Source organism: Penicillium hordei (genome assembly GCF_028827395.1).
Source record: "Penicillium hordei strain IBT 12815 chromosome Unknown utg000003l_segment0_segment0, whole genome shotgun sequence".
Taxonomy (NCBI): domain Eukaryota; kingdom Fungi; phylum Ascomycota; class Eurotiomycetes; order Eurotiales; family Aspergillaceae; genus Penicillium; species Penicillium hordei.
The window spans coordinates 2,276,385-2,298,455 of record NW_026623144.1 but is presented as its reverse complement, the minus strand read 5'-3'; the positions used below and the strand labels follow the sequence as shown (position 1 = coordinate 2,298,455).

At 47.7% G+C, this 22,071-nt stretch overlaps 6 protein-coding genes across 6 annotated transcripts; 3 read left to right on the top strand and 3 right to left on the bottom strand.

Moving 5' to 3' along the window:
• On the bottom strand, positions 1–2,393 carry N7537_006104 (uncharacterized protein; the record flags this gene model as incomplete). The annotated part of the gene is made up of 7 exons (XM_056897161.1): positions 1–241; positions 318–881; positions 933–1,108; positions 1,164–1,642; positions 1,696–2,048; positions 2,076–2,230; positions 2,280–2,393. 7 exons carry the CDS (start codon positions 2,391–2,393, stop codon positions 1–3), a joined length of 2,082 nt encoding a protein of 693 aa, XP_056752946.1.
• Positions 2,394–3,486: 1,093 nt separating this feature from the next.
• N7537_006103 (pleiotropic drug resistance family ABC transporter) lies at positions 3,487–8,011 on the top strand (the record flags this gene model as incomplete). Its single annotated transcript, XM_056897160.1, has 2 exons — positions 3,487–4,138; positions 4,212–8,011. 2 exons carry the CDS (start codon positions 3,487–3,489, stop codon positions 8,009–8,011), a joined length of 4,452 nt encoding a protein of 1,483 aa, XP_056752945.1.
• Positions 8,012–8,616: 605 nt separating this feature from the next.
• On the top strand, positions 8,617–10,229 carry N7537_006102 (cytochrome P450; the record flags this gene model as incomplete). The annotated part of the gene is made up of 4 exons (XM_056897159.1): positions 8,617–8,821; positions 8,895–9,091; positions 9,171–10,172; positions 10,221–10,229. 4 exons carry the CDS (start codon positions 8,617–8,619, stop codon positions 10,227–10,229), a joined length of 1,413 nt encoding a protein of 470 aa, XP_056752944.1.
• A 978-nt stretch (positions 10,230–11,207) lies between these two features.
• Positions 11,208–14,431, bottom strand: N7537_006101 (uncharacterized protein; the record flags this gene model as incomplete). Its single annotated transcript, XM_056897158.1, has 2 exons — positions 11,208–13,901; positions 13,955–14,431. The coding sequence occupies 2 exons, from the start codon at positions 14,429–14,431 to the stop codon at positions 11,208–11,210; spliced, it is 3,171 nt and encodes a 1,056-aa protein (XP_056752943.1).
• Positions 14,432–16,208: 1,777 nt separating this feature from the next.
• On the bottom strand, positions 16,209–17,307 carry N7537_006100 (alpha/beta hydrolase; the record flags this gene model as incomplete). Its single annotated transcript, XM_056897157.1, has 2 exons — positions 16,209–16,818; positions 16,901–17,307. 2 exons carry the CDS (start codon positions 17,305–17,307, stop codon positions 16,209–16,211), a joined length of 1,017 nt encoding a protein of 338 aa, XP_056752942.1.
• A 2,403-nt stretch (positions 17,308–19,710) lies between these two features.
• Positions 19,711–21,772, top strand: N7537_006099 (uncharacterized protein; the record flags this gene model as incomplete). The annotated part of the gene is made up of 3 exons (XM_056897156.1): positions 19,711–19,893; positions 19,950–20,227; positions 20,284–21,772. The coding sequence occupies 3 exons, from the start codon at positions 19,711–19,713 to the stop codon at positions 21,770–21,772; spliced, it is 1,950 nt and encodes a 649-aa protein (XP_056752941.1).
• Positions 21,773–22,071: the final 299 nt, after the last annotated feature.

Sequence of the window (22,071 nt, the reverse complement as noted above, 5' to 3'; positions counted from 1 at the left end):
TCAACCCCCACATATCTGTGTAGCCTCCCTAACAGCAGCCTCCGCCACAGAGCGATACTCGGTACAATCCTTCAAAAGCCCATCGATCCCTTCATTGGGTGTATCAAGGACCATGGATGACACAAATGTTTCCACTTGCATGATAAGCCGGATGTGATATATACGCGAGGTGTCTCGTGGACTCTGAATGATGCTCGAGGAGAGTGTTTTCGATGCGATAATAGGGTAGTAGATCAACATTCTAACGTATGTTAGCCACAGAACTAGGAAGCAATAGGACAGACTTGTTTGATCTCCAAATCAGAGTCATCACATACCCTATGAGTGCGATATTAGATTGCGGCATATATTTGAGCAAGTTAATCGACGCCGTTGCAGCGTTTGTGCACAGTGATTCCGACATGAATACCACTGGATTCGGTGGATTGTAGATACTGTTTCTTTCGATTAGATCCCTACCTAGCTTTGAACCCTGGACTGCGGTGACTCGATGGATAGCGATCAGACAGTTGAAGTATGATAAATGCAAAAAAAGAAGGGCCACGGCTATCGGGGATTTTGGAAAAGCTGAAAGTCTTCTTGATTCGGGTTGGAACTCGACAGGAATACTATCCTTCCACTGTTGGAGCTTTTGGTTCAACATCGCAACCGCGGCGGCCACTTCAACAAGCGAATGATCTGCTGCTGCGACCGAGTAGAGGTGTTTATATATTTCGCTCCTGATTAAGGCCAGTTCACACATGGATCTGAACGCGTTGAAGGTACCTTCTTGGTTTGTTGTTGACATGGTTCCTATGTTATCCAGTGGAACTTCCATTGGTAATAAGACATCCATATCATCATCGCGTTGGGCTAGTGGAATACCGGCCCGAAGGGATATCCTACAGTAGGTTAGTATAGGCTTGAGATGTCAACATTATCGAGTTTCCTACTCTTTGTCAAGACAGTATGCAATCCAAAAGACCCGCCTTCGTTGTTCTAGTTCTTCGGGACACAATCCAGACCCATCCTCACTTCGTTCGAGTCGAATAAGATGACAGAGTCGCATAACGGAGGAAATCAAGTACCCACAAGGATGGCTGCTTAATGTCCCCAACAGAAAGGTGATCTACAGATAAAGTACTGTTAGTCACATCTTCTCACAAAGCAGTTATTCGTCTTACCATCCCTATGAGTGCCTGGACGGTCCATAGATCTGGCGACCCAAAGCAGAGCTCATTCAAAACCCTAAAGGAGTTCTTCATGAAAAGCCAGCTCTTCTGGCGGTCAGTCTGTACAACAGAGGTATTCTTTATGCGCAGCATATACCCTGTCGCTAAAACAACATTGAGGCTTGCCCAACGACCGGGGAAATTCAACAGGCCCTGTAAGTTGTTTTCCTCACAAAGTGACAATAGCGATGACGGTTGAAATATGGGACACAGCGAGTTATACTGCTGCAAATAGTCATTGACCAACGATAATATCTCATCTTTCGGGGGCAATGGGGAGAAAGATTTGTCGGGGAATAAACCCTCAAGTGGGTCCCGATTCGATCCCTGGTAGAGACCTAGTGAAAGGAAGGATTGTAAATTGTCTACGGACGCGCCTTCCATTTTATGAGTTATCCATTTCGTTCCTTCTGACGATAGAGCCGAGAAGCCTATACGTATCAAAATCAGCTTTATCATCCAGGAGATCGGCTGTGGTTCTCACCGGCATTCGGTGTATCCGTAAAACACCTTGGAACGTAGAAGCACGGCAGATCCTTCGGTATTACTGGGTCGACTTCAGCTGAGACCGGGTCGACCATGGTGTGATATACATTCTGCATAGCAGCAGGGAGGTTTTGGTCAGCGTCCAGGCGTATTGCTTCTGAATCCCAAATACCCGTATCTGTTATGAAATCTGCATTTTCAGCTGGACTCGACGAGGAGGAGTCATCTGACTGGCGAAGCCCGTCGAAAAAGGACGACCCGTTCAAATCTTCACCCAGGTCAAATCCTATTTTTTGAAAATGAGCTTCCATACGCTGGATGTTTCTCTCCAGGCGATCGACCATATTCTGGCTGTGCGATTGTGATTAGTTATGACACGTTATAATATCGGCTATGGTGTCGTACTTCTTCAACTGCCTTTGCCGCCTATGATCAACCAGAGAACAAGGAATGTTGGCTTTGCTGCAGAACGAGCATTTGGACTTGGTGGTAACCTCGCATTTTATTTTTCTGTGTCGACAAGTGTCGCATGCCTAATGAAATTTTTAGTACATGACTTGCTTTGTATCTGTGGAGTCCCACTTTTCTCTTTCGCTGTCTTTTTCTCGTATGTCCGTTTTCTGGCCTTGACAGTTGGGATGAATGTTGGCGCAACGCAGAGTCGCCGCGGGCTTGGTTATTGAGCACTCCATTCATCTTGGATGTTCAGAAGTCACAATAATTAGATTAGATGTTTCCTGAGATTGAAGCAAAGAGATCTTTGAAACCCTGCGTATTCAAAAACAAAAAAAATAAAACATCCACAGTTGGTACGCATAAAGGGAGATTCTCCATCCGAGGCACCAGAGAGGGAAAAAAGGTGATCGGATAACTAGATAACTGCATAAGATGGCAAGTTGCAAATCATGACCTGGAACAGATAAGTGGGGATCTGACCCTTGTCGGGACGGGAGTCAAAAGTAAATTCGGGATCACTTGGCTCCGATACCCCGATAGGGTCCTCCATTAGTACATATAGTACTACCATGTACCATGTATGTATTCCCACCAAATATGAGTCATAATCACATATATGGTCTTTGGAATCTATTTTAGACAAGACAACGTGTCTTGGGTAGACTCTGACCAATGATTATTTTCCATCCTCGGTGTACCTTCAGGGCTGTTTAGATGTGGTCTTGGCATAGATTTAGAGAGGATCGGATGCCGGATGTTCTTTAATCGGTAAATACCGTGTATTGAGCCGTATCGATACTATATGCCAAGACCCGGGCCCTAACCCGATGGTCACTTTTAACTTTTCGACTCGCCCATTTAGACTTCTAGAGTCTTCTCGTTTGGGAAAAGAAAAATGGGGTAATATACCTAGTAAATAAGCCCCGTTTCGGGTTCCGGAAGTAGCAGAACAAACCCTAACGGGATACATTCCTGGTTATCGGAGTTAATTATCTAGCAACCCTATATCGGCACTCCGGAGGTTCTTATATCGCAGCTATTCAGCTATTCACAAAATATGATTACCCCTAACATGGCCGGATCTGCCGGAATACTAATCGGAGTTTTGTTTCTTGCTTTTGGGTATTTATATTTGGATTTAGAGATAAACTTATATATGTTGAGCTCCCAGACTGCTTGTGGTTTGCTGTTCTCGACTAGCCTCCTTTCAATCTAAACTTTGAGTTTTTTTGTATTATTATTATTATTATTGTTGTTGTTGTTGTTGTTTTATTTAATCCTGTTTCTTTTCACGCGAGCACCCAGGGTTTGAAAGGTTGGTACTGAAACCAAGATGTCGCTCTTGGGGACACTCAACCCAAATCTTGCTCGCTCCCAGTCCGTGGTTAGTCACAATACCACGCAAATCCCGAGCGAACATGATCTCGACATGATCCACGATCCAGAGAAAAATGACGATGAAGACACCGAACAGGAGGACGAAGAACACAGAGAGGCGCTGGTTGGTCGGCTAGCACGACAACTCACCCGGCAATCCACTCGAGTCTCAGTGAGCGGTGCATTGGACAATCCTTTTACTAATGGAGACTCCGAATCTTCGCTCAATCCCAATAGTCCCAACTTCAAAGTACGGGACTGGATGAAGATGTTGCTGGCAATCCGGTCTCGAAACCCCGACAAGTACCCAGATCGGACCGCTGGTATTTCGTTCAAGAATTTGAACGTCCATGGATTTGGTTCTCCCACTGATTATCAGAAAGATGTCCTGAACTCGGTACTGGAGCTTGGAACTATGGTACGCCGACTGGCCGGCCTGAAACTCCAGAAAATTCAAATTCTTCGTGACTTTGATGGTCTCGTCAAAAGCGGAGAAACATTGGTGGTCTTGGGAAAACCAGGTAGCGGTTGCTCAACTTTACTCAAAACCATTGCCGGCGAAATGAATGGCATTGAAGTGTCAGAGGACTCGGTTCTCAACTATCAGGGTAAGTCTCTCGCTACACCATTCCATATCACTTCGGTTGTTGGAGAGGGTTTGGCACATACTAATAAATCCAGGTATCCCTGCAAAGGACATGCAAAATGCCTTCAAAGGCGAGGCAATCTACGCAGCAGAGACTGATGTCCACTTCCCCCAACTCTCCGTCGGCGATACCCTCATGTTCGCGGCGATGGCTAGAGCCCCCCGAAATCGCCTCGAGGGGGTAAGCAACGAGCAATACGCCCAACACATGAGAGACGTGGTTATGGCTATGCTTGGCCTTTCCCATACGATCAACACCAGGGTTGGTAATGACTTCATTCGCGGAGTCAGTGGTGGTGAGAGGAAACGCGTTAGTATTGCGGAGGCCACTCTCAGTCAGAGTCCCTTGCAGTGCTGGGACAACAGCACGAGAGGCCTGGATAGCGCCAATGCACTTGAATTTTGCAAAAACCTGGCTCTTATGAGCAAATACTCTGGAACAACAGCTTGTGTCGCCATCTACCAAGCGTCACAGAGTGCTTATGATGTCTTTGACAAAGTGACCGTACTTTATGAAGGAAGGCAGATCTTCTTCGGGCTCACGACCGAGGCTAGGAAATACTTTGAAGATATGGGCTATGAGTGCCCAGAGCGTCAAACCACGGCAGACTTCTTAACATCGATCACTAGCGCTTCGGAGCGTGTGGTTCGAAAAGGGTTTGAAGGCCGTGTTCCTATCACCCCCGATGACTTTGCGGCAGCATGGAAGAGAAGCGCCGTCCGTACCAAGCTTGTTAGTGAAATCGAGGAGTATGAGAGAAATTACCCCATTAACGGTAGCTCCTACGATGCATTTGTGGATGCGCGCAAGACCATCCAGAGCAAGCACCAGAGGGTCAAATCGCCGTACACCATCTCGATATGGAAACAGATTTCCCTCTGTGTGACTCGAGGCTTTCAACGCCTTCGTGGAGATTACAGCTTAACAGCAACCGCTCTAATTGGAAACTTCATCATGTCTTTGATCATTGGTTCTGTCTTTGTGAACCTTCCTAAGGATACCTCCAGCTTCTACTCTCGGGGAGCTCTTCTGTTCTTTGCCGTCCTCTTGAATGCTTTCTCCAGTGCACTGGAAATCCTCACCCTCTACGCCCAACGACCAATTGTTGAAAAGCAAGCCCGATACGCCTTCTACCACCCTTTCGCAGAGGCGCTTGCGTCGATGCTCTGTGATACACCCTACAAAGTGATCAACTCATTTACCTTCAACATACCATTGTATTTTATGACCGATCTACGTCGTGAGGCTGGCCCTTTCTTTACCTTTTGGCTTTTCTCGCTCATAACGACGTTCACCATGTCAATGATTTTCAGAACCATTGCGGCATCTTCCCGCTCCCTTTCGCAGGCCTTGGTCCCAGCCGCCATTTTGATCTTGGGTATGGTGATCTATACAGGATTCGTCATCCCTACTCGCAATATGCTCGGGTGGTCTCGCTGGATGAACTATATTAATCCCGTTGCTTACGCGTTTGAAAGTTTCATGGTCAATGAATTCCAAGGTCGTCATTTCCCATGTGCTGCTATCGTTCCTGCTGGCGGTGCATATAATAGTATCTCAATGGATCATCGAATCTGCTCAACTGTCGGTGCTCAGTCAGGTTCCACCAGTGTGTCTGGATCGTTGTACCTCGAGCAGAGCTTCGGGTATATTAAGGGACATTTGTGGAGGAACTTTGGAATTCTCATTGCCTTCCTGTTATTCTTCATGTTCACTTATCTTCTTGGCACTGAGTACATCTCCGAGAAAAGGTCCAAAGGCGAGGTGCTTCTATTCCGCCGTGGTCATCAGCCAACTCTTGCCTCCGGAGAGGGTGATCTAGAGACATCTTCCCAACCCTCTGCACTCGCCAAGACAGAAGAGTCCCCTCACCAACCAACCTCCATTCAGCGACAAACTGCGATATTCCACTGGCAAGATGTGTGTTACGACATCAAAATCAAAGGCGAACCCAGAAGGATCTTGGACAATGTTGATGGTTGGGTGAAACCTGGCACCTGTACCGCATTGATGGGTGTCTCTGGAGCTGGAAAAACGACTCTGCTTGACGTGCTCGCAACCCGAGTTACTATGGGTGTTGTCACTGGTGAAATGCTCGTCGATGGACACCCTACGGATCAGTCCTTCCAGCGAAAGACTGGATATGTCCAACAGCAAGACTTGCACTTATCTACCTCGACAGTTCGGGAAGCTCTAGTGTTTAGTGCCCTCCTACGTCAACCCGCGACGGTCAGTCGGCAAGAAAAGATCGACTATGCCGACGAGGTCATCAAGCTCCTTGGCATGGATGCGTACGCTGACGCCGTTGTTGGTGTTCCAGGCGAGGGGTTGAATGTTGAACAACGTAAGAGATTGACGATCGGTGTTGAACTTGCTGCGAAGCCCCAACTCCTACTCTTCCTTGATGAACCTACCAGTGGCCTCGATTCTCAGACTTCTTGGTCCATTCTCAATCTCATCGACACGCTCACTAAGCACGGACAAGCAATTCTCTGCACTATCCATCAACCTTCAGCCATGTTGTTCCAGCGTTTCGACCGTCTTCTCTTCTTGGCTAGAGGAGGTAGGACGATCTACTTTGGCGAAATTGGCGAGAATTCATCCACTTTATCGAACTATTTCCAACGCAACGGCGCCCACCATCTGACACCCGGAGAGAATCCCGCTGAATGGATGTTGGACGTTATTGGTGCAGCTCCCGGTACACACAGCGAGATTGAGTGGCCAAAGGTATGGCGGGAGAGTCCTGAATATGGGAAGGTCAAGGAGCATCTCTCCGAGCTGAAGTCCACCCTATCTTCGAAGGCAGACATTGATACTTCGCCTAACGCATTCCGTGAATTCGCCGCGCCTTTCTACGTCCAACTGTGGGAGTGTCTCCTACGTGTCTTTGCGCAGTACTTCCGCACCCCGACTTACATCTGGTCCAAAGCTGCCCTTTGCATCTTCACCGCACTCTACATTGGATTCTCATTTTTCCACGCCCAGAATTCCATCCAAGGCCTTCAGAACCAGATGTTCAGTGTTTTCATGTTGATGACAATTTTTGGAAATCTGGTCCAGCAGATCATGCCACACTTTGTTACCCAGCGCTCTCTTTACGAGGTGCGAGAGCGCCCATCTAAGACATATAGTTGGCAGGCGTTTATGATCGCGAACATTCTGGTGGAGTTGCCCTGGAATACACTCATGTCTTTGTTCATCTATTTATGCTGGTATTATCCAATTGGATTGTACAGAAATGCAGAGCCCACCGACGCCGTGAGCGAACGAGGCGCCCTCATGTTCCTATTGATCTGGACATTCTTGTTATTCACCTCAACCTTCGCACACATGGTCATTGCGGGAATTGAGCTGGCCGAGACTGGTGGCAACATTGCGACATTATTGTTCTCCCTCTGCTTGATCTTCTGCGGTGTTCTCTCAACCAAGGAGGCCTTGCCTGGCTTTTGGATCTTCATGTATCGCGTTTCGCCGTTCACCTACTTGGTCTCAGCAATGTTATCGACTGGTGTTTCGGGCGCTGATGCAGTATGTGAGGCAGTCGAGTTCTTGAAGTTCTCACCCCCAGCTAACCAAACTTGCGGGGACTATATGGGCCCTTACATCAAAATGGCCGGGACTGGGTATCTGCAAGATCCCATGGCTACTGCCGAGTGTGCGTTTTGCACGGTCAGCAAAACGAATTCGTACCTCTTGCGAATCTCCAGCGATTTCGCTGATGCTTGGCGCAACTTTGGTCTGATGTGGGTGTACATCATAGCCAATATTTTCGGCGCGGTGTTTATCTATTGGCTTGCCCGCGTGCCAAAGGGGAAGAAGACATCTGCCTAAGGAGGCTGTCGATACAGCCTCTGGTCCTTCAGTCTGATAATCTTTTACTATGCAGCTTCGATAGAAGTGTTTTCTTTCCCTTGATATATTCTTCGCTTCTTTGATTGTCTTCACAGGGTCGTCTGGATCTGTTCTTTCCCTCCCTTTTTTTCGTTTCGTTTCTTCTCTTTTTCCCCCGCTATCACTAATTTGTCGGTGACATCGGGCCACCATGTTTAATAGGATCAGCAGATAAACAGTTTGCTCCTATCTCTGACCTATCACCCATCTTTTCTTTTTATATGCACTTTATTATTAAATATTTAGAAATATAGACTGTCTGCTCTCTATACACGCATTATCTACATAGCATAGCCTCTGTCTTTATTGATACATTCACCCTACCAAGTAAGATATTCAAAATCAGTACTTATGTAGAATAGAAAGGGTATGCCAAGGTGGTGTGGGGAAGTCCTGCCGTGTAGATGTAACCCAACCCCTCCCTCGTGACATCAACGAAAGTGTCGCGCGTTTTCACTTCTAATAGTTCAGTAATACATAGCAAGGCCTGCGAACACCTCCAAAAAGTCCATTTTGGCCAACTTCGTGCGGTTCTTTCTTCCACCATGGGTGTAGCTGCCTTATCTGGTCAGGCTGTGATGCTTCTCTGCGGTCTCTTGAGCCTCTATATCTTCAGGGTTATCACGAATTATGCCAAGTTGGTGCAGTTTCGGGGTCCTTCATGGACCGGCATTTCGAATTGGCCTCATAGCATAGCGATTCTTGGAGGCAATTGCCACGAGTGGTATGCAGAAGTCAGCAATAAATATGGTAGGAGGCATCTTCTACGCAATCTCTACCAGGGTGCCGTATTTAATATAGCTAACATCTTGACTCGATACAGGTCCGATCGCCCGTGTTGCGCCTCGAGTGCTGATCACTTCCTCTCCCGAAGTTTGGATGCACGTAAACAATAAGCCTGGCTACAAGCGCTCTGATTGGTACTACAGAGCCACACGAATCGAGTATCGGAAGGACAACGTCTTCAGTCAGACTGATAACGCGAAACATGAGAAACGGAGGAAACAAATGGCTCCAGGGGTATGATACTTGACTCATATTTTTCACCGACTCCCTCCCACCCAGTCATTGGCATTGCTGACCGAAGATGGTTATAAAGTATTCGGGGAGGGAGAATACCCAGTTCGAGGGGTCTGTGGATGAACAAGTCCAAGATTTCCTGAACCTCATCCGATCCAAATATATCTCGTCCGAGCGCCATGTTGTACCCATGGACCTAGCGAAGAAGACTCAATTTCTTTCACTCGACATTATTAGCGGCGTCGGCCTCGGTAAGGCGTTCGGTATGTTGCAAAGTGACCGTGACGTGGACGACTACCTCCAATCGAATGAGGAGGGACTTGCTATCGGCAATACCGCCCTTGGTATGGGCTTCACCTGGATCACCCAGATGCCCTTTATTGGTAGATTCTTTGCACCTTCGGCCAGGGATAACAATGGCTTCGGTAGGATGATGGCCGTATGCTTCCGGCTTGTCGATGAGCGCGCTGCGAACTCCGCAGATGAAAAATCCGATATGCTAGCCTCCTTCATGCGCCACGGCTTAACAGGCGACGAGCTGCGGACTGAGGCACTAGAGCAAATCCTTGCGGGCTCCGAAACCACTTCTAGCGCCATCCGTGGCACCCTCCTGCACATAATGACGAATCCCCGCGTCTACTTCAAGCTACAGCGAGAAATCGACGATGCTGTGCATCGCGGCCTTGCTCCGAGCATGGGCGAAGGCCTTGTTACCGCCGCTCAGGCTAAAAGTCTTCCTTACCTCCAGGCCGTAATCCGCGAAGGTCTGCGTCTCTGGCCACCTGCTACGAACATCTTCTCGCGCGATGTCCCGGCAAGTGGCGACACTGTGGTCGTCGATGGCGAGAGCGTATTCTTGCCGGGTGCCACCAGCATCGGATACTCGGCATGCGCTATGCACAAGAGCGAGAAGATCTATGGCAAGGACGCACATGTTTTCCGACCCGAGCGGTGGCTTGAGTCGGACGCTACCAGGTTGGCCGCCATGGTTCGGACGAATGACCTCATATTTGGTTATGGTAAATTCCAGTGTTTGGGGAAGGTAGTGGCCCAAATCGAGACCGCAAAAACGGTATTCGAGGTGAGTAGAAACAGATCCGCATGCCGGCTTTCGTCTTCTTTTTTCTAGACACGCTAACGGAATGCCGTCTGGACATAGCTTTTACGCAATTTCGACATGGCGCTTATCAATCCGACGCGTCCATGGAACGCGACAAACTACCTTGGGCTTTTCGCGATTTCAAATATGTGGGTGCAAGTGATGGAGCGAACGCCCTGTTCTCCTTGAACGGGGAGAGAGCCCTATAATATTTGGATGTACATTGCCATGGGAGTATTTCTCGAGGTGTCCTCAGTCGCAGAATTAAGCTGGTTTGTCGAATACTAAGTCTGAATACACGGTAAAACCGGGTATTACACCACGGAAAATCATGTGACATTGGGTACCAGACATACCTTACAAAAGTAAAAGTGTATATTACAGTTAGTCATCTATGTCCGCACAGATTGTTGAAATAGCGGGTTTGGTCATTTTAGAGTTTTCAACATCGGTCATCTATTGTATTGTTGTCACACATTGAAGAACCATGACAGAAAGCTGGTGTGCGAACAATGTATGGTGTTTACACCCTCGCAGGTGGCCATACCTCTTGATTACATAACATTATTCGCTCCCTTACCTAAGCAGCTCGCTGGGTCGCCTCTCCATTCAGCATCAAGACCGCCCACGAGAGAACACCGTTCAGGTGGGCATTTAATAGCAAATCAGATAGACATGTATGTATCGACGTGACTTGACGAGAGCAAGACTGTAGAAAAATGCCACAAATTTATTCAATGTAGCATATTCTTGCTCTTTCAACTTAATACCCCTTTTTATAGATTGTGAAGTTTCTCCCCTTGATGTCAAATCGCATGGCAGTGCCTCAAGAATTCATTGACTGTTTTCTAATAACTAAAAGGGTCTTCTTGGGGTGCCTCACGCTTGAGGTATCACTCTAGCTTTCAGCCCGAGCTGTGGAACGGGTTTAGATACAATGAATGAGTATACGTGCTGATTTGAATTGGCTATCGCACCTAACTATCTTCTATACTAGAACGTGTAGTGTGATCTTGGTCAGCTCTTAGCACTGTTCCTATACAATTGAAGCAGTTGTATCACCTTTTTATCCCCCTCCTGTATAGCATATGAGAGTGGTGTTTGGTGTCTAGCATCTTGGGAATTCACATCAACCTGTCCGGTATCCAGGAGTAGCTGTACCACCCTGTCATTGCCTCGCACTGCAGCGTACGAGAGTGGTGTCCGTTGTGTATCATCTTGAGAATCAACGTAAACCTGCCCAGTATCGAGAAGCAGCTTTACTACTCTCTCGTGACCCCGCGCCACAGCGTATGAAAGTGGTGTTCGTTGTTTGCTGTCTGGAGAATCGACTTTAGTTTCCTTGATATGAAGGAGCAGCTGGACTACCCTTTCCTGGCCCAGCCATGCGGCGTATGAGAGTGGTGTCCGTTGCTTCACATCTTGAGAATTCACGTCAACGCCTCCGGTATCAAGAAGCAGATGTACCACCCCCTCGTGGCCTCGCGCTGCAGCATATGAAAATGGCGTTCGTTGCTTCGCATCTCGAGAATCCACGTCAACTTTGCGGGTATCAAGAAGCAACTTCACCACATTCTCGTGGCCAGCTTGCGCTGCATTAGAAAGTGGCGTTCTGTAAAATTTCTTCTCCCGGGTATCGCACTCGTGTAGCTGCGACTCTAGCAATTTTTCAACAACAGCTTGAAGCCCAAGTCTAGATGCCAGAATAAAGGGCGGGGTACCATACGGGAAGTCAACGCGATCGATGCGTAGATTTGTGTTGCGATCGCGCTTGAAGCCAATGTAGCGCTTGAAGCTGCGCCTCGATTTGAAGCGCTTCCCGTCATGCTGTTGCCATATTCGATTTGGCTCTGAGTTTGGGTCACAAAGAATCAACGCTAGCATTGTAGCATCTTCGGTTTTGTCGAAACATGACTCACGAAAATGATATTCCCAATAGTCCGACGCATAGCCAGCAAAAGCGGTCAATCTTGGGTCCAGTGTATGAAACTGGAAGAACCAAATACATCTCTTCGCCAAAATCTTGTGAGACCCAGTTGCTGGGAAGGAATCTTGCCAGGTAGGTCCATTTGAGTCGACCACATCACGCGGTACCAGGAATTCTTTCACAGTCTGATGCAGAAGATAGACTTTGTCATCATTAATCCACAACAACAAGCCACAGAGGTCTCGTAAAGTGCTCCTAAATGTGTTCTCTGGTTCCATTTCCTCTTTAACATCATCTTCGCATTCATGGGTGCTTTGTAGGGCTAGGGCGACCGAAACTTCCTCCAATGAGAGCGGTTTTCTCGCACCCAAAACAACGTGGAGGACGATTCTGGCTCGTTTGTGGTCTAAGCTTCGATCCAGCATCTTCTCGTAGGCGTCGTTTACCGATGCAGGGATATCTTCACCCAAGGCTCGGCGAACATTTCCCCGTCTGAAAGGAGTTGTTTTTATATACTCCAAGGTCAACGTAACCCAGAGATAAGTGCGATTTGAGATTTTTGCCAGTTCTTCTTGCAGAAAGTCATGATCATCATCATCAAGGTCTTTCGCTTCTGTGATTTTCTCGATAGCATCATCGACTACCAGATTGATTTCTTCGGCAATTTGTTCGGCTGGCTCTCCAACCTCTCCACTCAGATGGATTGTTGGCCATGCTCTTTCAATCTTTCGGAAGCCACTTTGAATATGGCCATATGGTCGGCTCGTTAGCAAAATCTTCAGGCTCCGGGTGTTTTCGGGGTGCAGATAAAGATCTGTCACTTTTTCGATGAGCTCACTTCGGTCGGCGTCACGACATTCGTCCAAGGCATCAAATACAACCACGACCTCGCCCGCTCGTGGGTCACTCGTGACAGTCGTGAGTATAGTCCACAGATCCGAAAACGAGCCAATTAATTGGTCGCCATCTGTGTCCGCCTTTTCCAGTATGGAATTTGATAACAAAGAGGGCAGGGCTATGAAAAGCTGCCGTATCAGACTTGAAAGTGCACTTGTCACATTGTTTTGGTCATCAAAGTCATCCTTGAAGAAGAAATAGCATATTGTCCTTCCACTAGGCCTTGGAAGCACTTCGTTGACTAAGTATCTGGCAAGAACCGACTTGCCGCATCCTGGGTCGGCTGAAACCCACAGGAGACGAGAATTTTGGTTCTGGTTCCATTCTTGGAAACGTTGATGACGGACAAACCATTCACATGTTCCAGGGACACGATCACGATTTCTATCTTTTCGGTCTCGATATGGACAGGTGTAGAGCATTCGAAGGAATTCTATCACTTTCTTATCCCGAACCGTGTCCTTTTGCCAGACGCTGTACGCCATGATATCATTTTCAAGCTTTTCGTATCTCTTTTGCCATTCCAGACTTTCGGATTTCCTGTTTGCTGCGTCGAGAAGAGTTGTGAAGCGGTGTGATTCGACTTCGAGGTCTTTCATGTCTTGAACGAGAGCAGTCCACGGATCCTTCTTGACCGCACCTCTGGAAAATTGGACCAATGAACTTTTCTCAAAATGTAGCAGGGCTCTGGCATTGAATTCCAATAGCTTGCTGCATAGCGAAGTCAAAGTCCCCTGGAACTTTGTCATGAAACCTTCGGTCAGCCTTTCAGTCGATTGGGAGTGCAAGTAAAGATCCTGCATTACATGGACCCGGGGTATCAATGCGGCGGTTCGGCTGAGCCCGTGTATGAGGCTGTCTTGCTGTTCCATGGATTGAATGAAAAGCTAACTTAGGTTAGTGAACTGTCCGGTGATCAATACCAGGAGTGAAGACTTACAGTGAAGACTACTGTCAATGACGCACAAGCAATTGCAGCGGGCGGCGATGACGCCGCTGCTGCATTGATAAGGTCTTTCACCATCAAAACATTTTTGAATACCGGGGTAAGGTGTCTCTCTAAGGGAGTTTGGCTGTCACCAATCCTCCATTTGCTTTCGTCCAATTTCTGGGCCCCGTCCTCCAAAAAGCTGCAAAGTTGTTGATGATTCTGCGCTGTACTTGAGCCAAAGCTCAGCCCATTGCTTCGCAGAATCTCCGTCGCATTTTCGAGGAGTTTCTTAGTTTCCGGGTCTTTTCGCAAGAGTTCCTCGCTTTCGATCCAGGGATCATATATCTTGGGTATTGAAGATGGCGCCGCGACTGGGCTTGATTGCGGTGGTGAACTTTCATGTTGTGGTCTTTCTGGTTTCTTGCTGGATCGCTTAGGCTTCTTCAGCCTATCGACCAAGCGGTGATATCGCAATTTTAGTTTCATTGAACCCAACCAAAGAGGATAGGTAAGTACGATATTGACGTTATCGCTCGGAGGGGTTACTGGGCCGAGCGGTCCCTTTATTTACCTCGTAGTGGCAAGCCATCATGTGAACCTCGAAACTCCACCCTAGCGAATCATACAAGCACTGCCACAGCAGAGGTGTAGGTCCTGGTTGGGCGGTCTCAAATGGCCCCTTTATTTTTTTTTTTTCCCTTTTGCAAGCGCTGGGGCTGCATTAGCGTGAGCGGCTGAATCTGATTTCTGCCCCACTCAGGCGTAAACTCGACAAAGAGGGCATTTGAGATAGTGCAGTTACTGCATGGTCGACGTTGAAACGATGAGGACTGCGGTGAACTAACACCTAAGATCTAAGAGTAAAACTAAACACCGCAAGATTAAACAAATAACAAGAACGAGAAAATTTGTATTTACTGCTATATGTGCAAGCGATTCTAAATGCTTTGCTTTGACATTTTTCTTCGAAGTAATCCCTCCTTAATGACGATTGGAATTTGTTACGGTCTTATAACAGCTGAATACTACACATTACCTGTTCATCAATAAAATATATCACTCTCTATGCCCTAAATCCATTGAAGTAAGCATCTCCACCAGGGCCTGTCGAGATGTCTTTTAGAACACAGTCCCTGTGCTTTCTCCTTTTTGATCCGTCCAACTCGCTTCGAATTTCAATCTGATCTAGGCAAGAGACTTAAGACTTCAGGTAGAATTTGAAGAAGATGTATGGTACGGCTTTGATGTTAGTTTCTTCTTTGGGCGGACATCTTAGCGCCAGCACCTGCATCCCGGCAAAAATAGCAATATTGAGATACGAAGTTAGGAACTCAGATATGTTGAAGTTGCCAGTGGTGAAAACTTGAACCCCTATGATATTGGCTCTAAAAACAACAGTCGGTAACTTTCTCTCGTCTCACACAAACAACATTCGATCGCCTTTACAAAGAATATACGTCACGAGGCTAGGATATCACTAGTAGAAATGATTCACCTCTAAGGACAAAGTTACAATTTATGAGATAAGGAAGGTGGCAGTTATTCTAGTAAAAGCAGACTAGATTATTGGCTACCATATCTCCTCGAATGGAAGTGGACGAGCTTTCTTTGAGATCCAAGATTTCAAAAGCCTCGGCAAGTCATTTGAGAGGTCTTGCTTCTCATCCTTAATGAACACAAAAGTAATGTAAAATCAATCCAGAACCGGAAAAGCCAACAATATCAAAGCATGTGTGAACCACATCGATTGTTTTGTATGTGCAGCCTCTTAAGACCACACAGGGGTTCACCATCCCAAGACACCAACGCCTTGAGGCGATGGCGAGCTCATGTTAGTAATGGGCCCGGAGCTCATGACCTGTTTGAGGTTTTGATACTTGCAGAGGCATTTGTCATATACACTACAGTGTGTTGCATTAAGCTATGTAGAACTATAGCAAGGAAGAAAGAAGTAAAAGACCAGCAGAGGACCTTGAAGGCGTGTCTATCGTAAAGAAAAGGAGGGGGTAGGAGAAGTGGAGGAAAGTGGGCGAAAGAGAAGACTCAAAATGAACTAGAAAGAAGGCGAACAAAAAAGGAATTTGTTGAAACCTCAGGCCACTATGAGTGCGTTAGAGAACCATAGGTCTCTCACGTGGCCAGTAGGTAGTAGCTAGATACATTTGTTGCTCTCTCTTGCTTCTTCTCTCTTTGGAATGCCCTAATAAGTAGATCTCTTATCTAGATCATCTTCATGGCGATATTTATATTAAAAAGAAATCGTTCACTCAGCCCAAAAGGCCGTTTGAAGTGCATCGCACATCAGAGTGATACACCTCTTGCCCTCAGACAATACCCCATCCATAGCCAAAAATGGATGTGGCATGCCTTTCATAACCTGCAAATCAACAGCCACACCAGCCTTCTGCAACTTCGCCGCATACTGTTCACCCTCCGTACGCAGCACATCCAACTCGCCAACCATAACCAATGCAGGTGGCAATTGCGAGTAATCGCCCTGCCAGAAAAGTGGGCTCGACTCTGGGTTGGTGCGATCCACGTCGTTGGGGACGTAATGGTCGCGGTACCAGTACATTTTAAGTGCGGGGAGTGCGGGGGTCCGTTCATACCGACGATATGACTCGTTGTTCTCTACTGTGGCAGTGTTGTCTGTCACAGGGACAGAGAGGAGCTGGGCCTGGAAGTGAACAGGCGGTGACAGAGTAAGCGCCTTTTGCGTCATAATCGCGGCAAGGTTCCCACCGGCGGAGGAGCCACCGGTTGCAAGTTTGGATACGTCCACTGAGAGTTCGGAGGGGCCGTCGGCGATCAGCCAGAGGAGAGCTTCCCAGCAGTCATGGACTGCGGCTGGCCAGCGGTCCTCGGGTGCAAGTCTAGGATAAAATAAGACAAATTAGGTTGGAACTTCTCAAGGTTATGTATGTATGGCGTGATTAGGCAGTGGATTTGGCTTACCGGTAGTCAACTGTGATCACGACACAGTTGCCTCGTACACAAAGATTCGAGCAAACCACGTTCTCCGTATCAATGTTACCCAGCACCCAGCCACCACCGTGAAAATATAGCATCACTGGCCATCCACTAGGAGGCACCTTGCCCTTGGGGGTAAAGCAGCGGATGGGCACTGCTGGGCCCTCGGTAGCTCGTCGCTGAACAGTAATGTCTTGAGTCTTGCCCGCCTCCAACATAGGACCTGCACCAGGAATCAAGACACCACTTGTCCGTGAAGCTTCCACGGGCTGGAGGTGCACCTGCTGGTTATTGATGACATTCTCGTTATAGAATGCGACATACTCCGGGTCCAACAAATCTTTAACGGACTCGTGGAGAGGATACGGAGGTTGAGTAATCCCGACAGTCATTTTCAAGTTGTAGAGAAAAGAAAACAGAAATATCACAAGCTTCCTGGCCCTTGGGGTCTACTTCTATTCAATACAACCTTGGAAGTCCACCCCCACGCAGGGAGTGGGGCAGACCATGCGGGGAACACCACTGATAAGATGATAAGCTTACTTTATGCCTCTTTGGGCAATGATCAACTGGACTGTTACAGTGGCCCAGTGACACCGTCGTCCCCATTATTGATTCCTATCCACCGTACCCTTCGTAAAGCCCCTCATGAGCCTTCATGTTTCTCGGCTCTATATCTCTGTGTTATCGGACAAAATGGGGCCACTTTTTGCGTTTTAATCTGACTAATATCGGATGCAGACGTAGCTCCGGTTGATAAAGAGCGCATCCGCTGCGCAAGGGGGGGGGGGGCAACTTGCTGCTGCTTTTCCATCACTTTAGCTCAATTAACTCACCCCTAGCTCATATTCCATCCACCGCTTACGAACTCCCACAATGTCCTCCAAGACCGCCGTCCTTACCGACAAGGCAACCGAGCCCCTCCCCGGTATCTACTCTCAGGCCATCGTCGTCAATGGTGTCATCTACTGCTCCGGCGCTGTCCCCATGGATGCTGCCACTGACAAGCTGATCGATGGTGATGTTATGGCCCACACTGCAAGAGACCAGTAAACGCCAATTGACCTGATTCGACCTGCAACGAAACCATATAGCTCCGGGAACTGAATAACGCTCTGGGAGCCTTTATCACTTCTGTGAGGGTCTCACGTATAGGTAGAGATGGATAGTCGACTGAATTTATGGACTATCAGATGCTGTAGCTTCTTGATTGGATGCCGCTCAGATGCCATCTTCCCCCTGTTCTCAACTAGGCATTAAACAGTCATCACTTTCTACATTCCCGGTCATCTACATCCATATCCACTCTTTTGTTGCATCATTGTAATTGTCGGAATTGAATGATAAAAAGAAGATAGGCTAACTGAGCCAAAATCCATTGAAACATTGCATAATTTGCAGCTGATGCAACAGGAGAAACGGCCTAGTCAAGGGGTGGTTGGCGATGATAAAATTTCATATCTTAATGCTTGACATTCTTGTGTATTAGGGCCCTTGACTTTTGTAGGTTTGCCAGTATAGCAATTATTCCCATTCAGCTTTCCAATGTTGCTGAAGTTGTGGTTGATCGTATTTTCAAGGATATTGGGGTTGGCGCATACACATATTGCTCTTGGGTTTTGCAAGTGCTTGATGTTGATGGACCCAACGGGTATCTCTATTATATATAACGACCAGTTGACCAATTCTTAAGCGCACACAGCCCTCCACCCTAAACTATCGATAAAAACCCCAATATTTTTTTTCCAACAAGGAGGAGCGAATATGCTCCTTCGGGGAACTTTTCATTTGTGCATAAAAAAACCGCGTGCCTTGGGTTACGGGCAATCTCAGCAGTTCACAGTCAGATCAGAAGCGCATTCCACAACGGGAAACCATCAGAAACACTTCATTCAGGTGCCTGTCAAATCCGTCAGAATGTTTGTTAATCTAGGTTCAACGCTCATTTCTTGTCCTTACTGACAACCCTGGAAGATCAACCCCCTCCGATCACGTGCTGTGCATAGAATTAGCTAGGACTACACAAAGCGATAAGCCATTAGCACGAAATTGAGTAAAAGGAGAAGGACATTAGAAGTGTGCAGTCTTTGATCGCAATATTCAAGGATTTGTTGCGATTGTTGATGGTCGGAGTGGTTATTGACGACGTCATCGAGGGATCTAGGGCTCCCGGCAGTCACGATCGCCTATATCCTCCTACCTTCACCTTCATCAAGGACAGCCCTTCGATGCACGGAGAAATAATCGTACTGGATTCCTAGAAGATCAAATTGTCTCTATAACTTCCATTCTCAGGGACTGAAACGAACTGACGTCTGAACAGACAGGCCCACAGGGATAAGGCTAACAACAACCAAACCCTCAACACACCCCTGGCACTAGCACCCTGGCACTAGCAAGTCCTCAGCATTCCACGTTATCAAACTAAGATGGACTACCCTCCGCAGAGAGGGTCATCCCCAGGGCCTTGGATTCTTTTGACGCACGCCCCCTCGGCTGCTACATTCCACCCCTCCACGATATATTCGCGTCGACGCGCTCCAGGGCTGAGAGACCTTCATTAAATTCTTCTTTAGTCCTTCAACGGCCCTCTTGGTACCAACCTTATGTATGCTATTCTTTGCGCCAATTGATGAACTTTCAGCGTGACTACAACTGGGTTCGATTTGGACCCGGCGCATTCGATACGCCTGTTCTTCACCTTCAACATAGTCGCATTCTTCCCTACGCGGGTACCAAAACATAGCAAACTTGAAGGGGGCCACTAAAAAAGTCGCTCGTCACCTATCGCGATCATGGCGCCTGGATTTTCAGATACACCGCGAAAGGAGGGTACATGGACGAAGCTTGTGATATTTGTTGCGCTATACTTGCTACTCCTCGAGTCTATCCTGGAATGGGTTGCCGTACTATACCTTTACGGCAATGGCCAGGTTGACTCAAAAATGACTCCGAGTGTTGTACTTGCACTTGTCGCAGTATGTTTGACTTGAATATCCTTGCCTACTATATCGTGTGGCTGACTTCTATTCAGTCTTTCCTCTCAGTGCCACTTGTCGGCCTCCAAAGCCTGGTCGCTTGGCAATACAACAACATTGGTGGATTTGGAACCCAGAAAACTATTCTGCATAATATATGCACATATGTCATGCGCTTGGATCTTATGCTCTGGCTAGCTACAAGTGTCGCTGGTTTGGTGGTTGCTGCACAGCAGGTGTACTGTTTGCCGGAAGGGACAGATGCATCCTTCTGGAGAGTTGGTAAAAGCTGTGCCTTCCACCGAGCGTCTGTGATCGTATCGGTTATTTCTTTGTATGCTGCATTTTCGTTCCACGGCGACTTCACTTGAACTGACAATCATCCTGCAGGGTCACTATGTGTACTATGTACTGCGCAAGGGAGCTTTGCGACCGCCCATATGATGTATCTCTTCTCGGTATTTACAAGCGCCAGCAAGTCACCAGAAATGGCAGTATCATCTCCGGCAATAGCTGGGACAGCGAGGAAACGCTCAAAAACGAGATTATCTATCTTTGCCGCCAACACGATGGAAACGGAGCCGGGGAGTTCTGGTCTGTGGACCCAATAGCCAACAAAGTCAACTGCCATCCCAGCATCCGGCATCCTGCCCCCGTCCGTCTGCGGCCTCAACTCCGAGTCAACACTGATCCCGGTTCGACGTACGGAGAGATTATGTCTGGAACGACGATTTCGCCAGAGGACACTGCACACCGTATCTCGCCCGGATCACAAAGCCTGGCTAGCGAGTTCTATCCCATCTCGAGCACCTCTACGGTCATGAGTTCACAGACAGCCAACGAATTACGCTCTCTTCTCAATAATGCGCCTGCTCCTAAAGTCCCTCCTATTCCTCAGGAATACACAAGCCATAAGAGAGGAAAGTCATCACTATCTTCTCTTAGACGACTTCTTCCAAAATCCTTCCCACTGTCCCTTCCATTATCAGCGGATCCTCAAATCCAGGCCCTCGCAGAACCCAACACCGCATCGGATGTCGAAAAGCAGGTCGTGACATCAAACAGCATGCCCAAGGGAATCCCTCAATCCACAACCTTTCAACTCATCCCAAACGGCAACACGCCAAACGCCTCTTCAGAATCCCTCCCCCAAAGCTCTGCAAGCACCCAACCAATATCCAATCCAGAACACCCAAATGGCCACACCCGAACAATGTCAATGAACTCCGCCGACGCCCCGGAAGTAGTTCCAACAACCCAATCCTCTCCACCAAAAGTGCGCCGCTCCCAAACAGCCCACGCCATATCCGCAGCCCGCTCAATCCACAACCCGTACCACCCAAATTTCGTCCCATGCCCGCCCTCCCAACCACAACCAAGAGCATACTCCCAGTCCCGTCGTCAAGCCCCCGGCCCGAGAATGCACCCAAACTCAATGCGAAAGACCATGCAACCCCAACAGAACATCATACACTACCCCGTCCGCAGCTCCTCCTATCACTTCGACCCAAACAACATCCCGCGTCACTCCCAGAGCCAGTATAACCTCTACCCCAAGACCCGCCACGGAAACCGCCAGTATGGACACCAATCATCCCGCTGGGCAAACCAGCGTCGCTACGGCTCAGTCAGATCCATGCCAGGACTGATCCCCCGTCGCAATGATGTCGAATTAATCTATCCCAGCACCCGCCGTTCGCGCAGCAGTACCCCTGCCAGCGCAAGTGGCCCACTCAGCTGTATCTTGGAGACAACTGACCTACATGCTTCGGGCTATGATCCCAGGCCTGTTTCGACTGCTTGCTTAGAGTTACCGTCTAATTCTATTGATGAGACGGAATATCGTGGTGCAAATCGGACGAGCTTGGGCTTTTATTGAGGGGATCTTGAGTATTATTAATATCTGTCTGTCTGCTGGTCGGACATTTTTTTTTGGTTCCATTTGATTTATTTTTCGGGGCTATATGGTTTGTGCTCAGGTGTACCAGGATGATTTGGTTATTTTTCTTACTCTCAGTGTTACTACAGTTAGCTTTTGAAGCCCACTTTAGGTTCCGAATTAAATTTGTTTACAATAGAAACAATAGAAAGAAGCATTTAAACTATAATTAAAGAGAAGGTAAAAAGATCAGTACAAAATTCATTTGGTAGCACTCGAAAGAAACAAGATGCAAAATC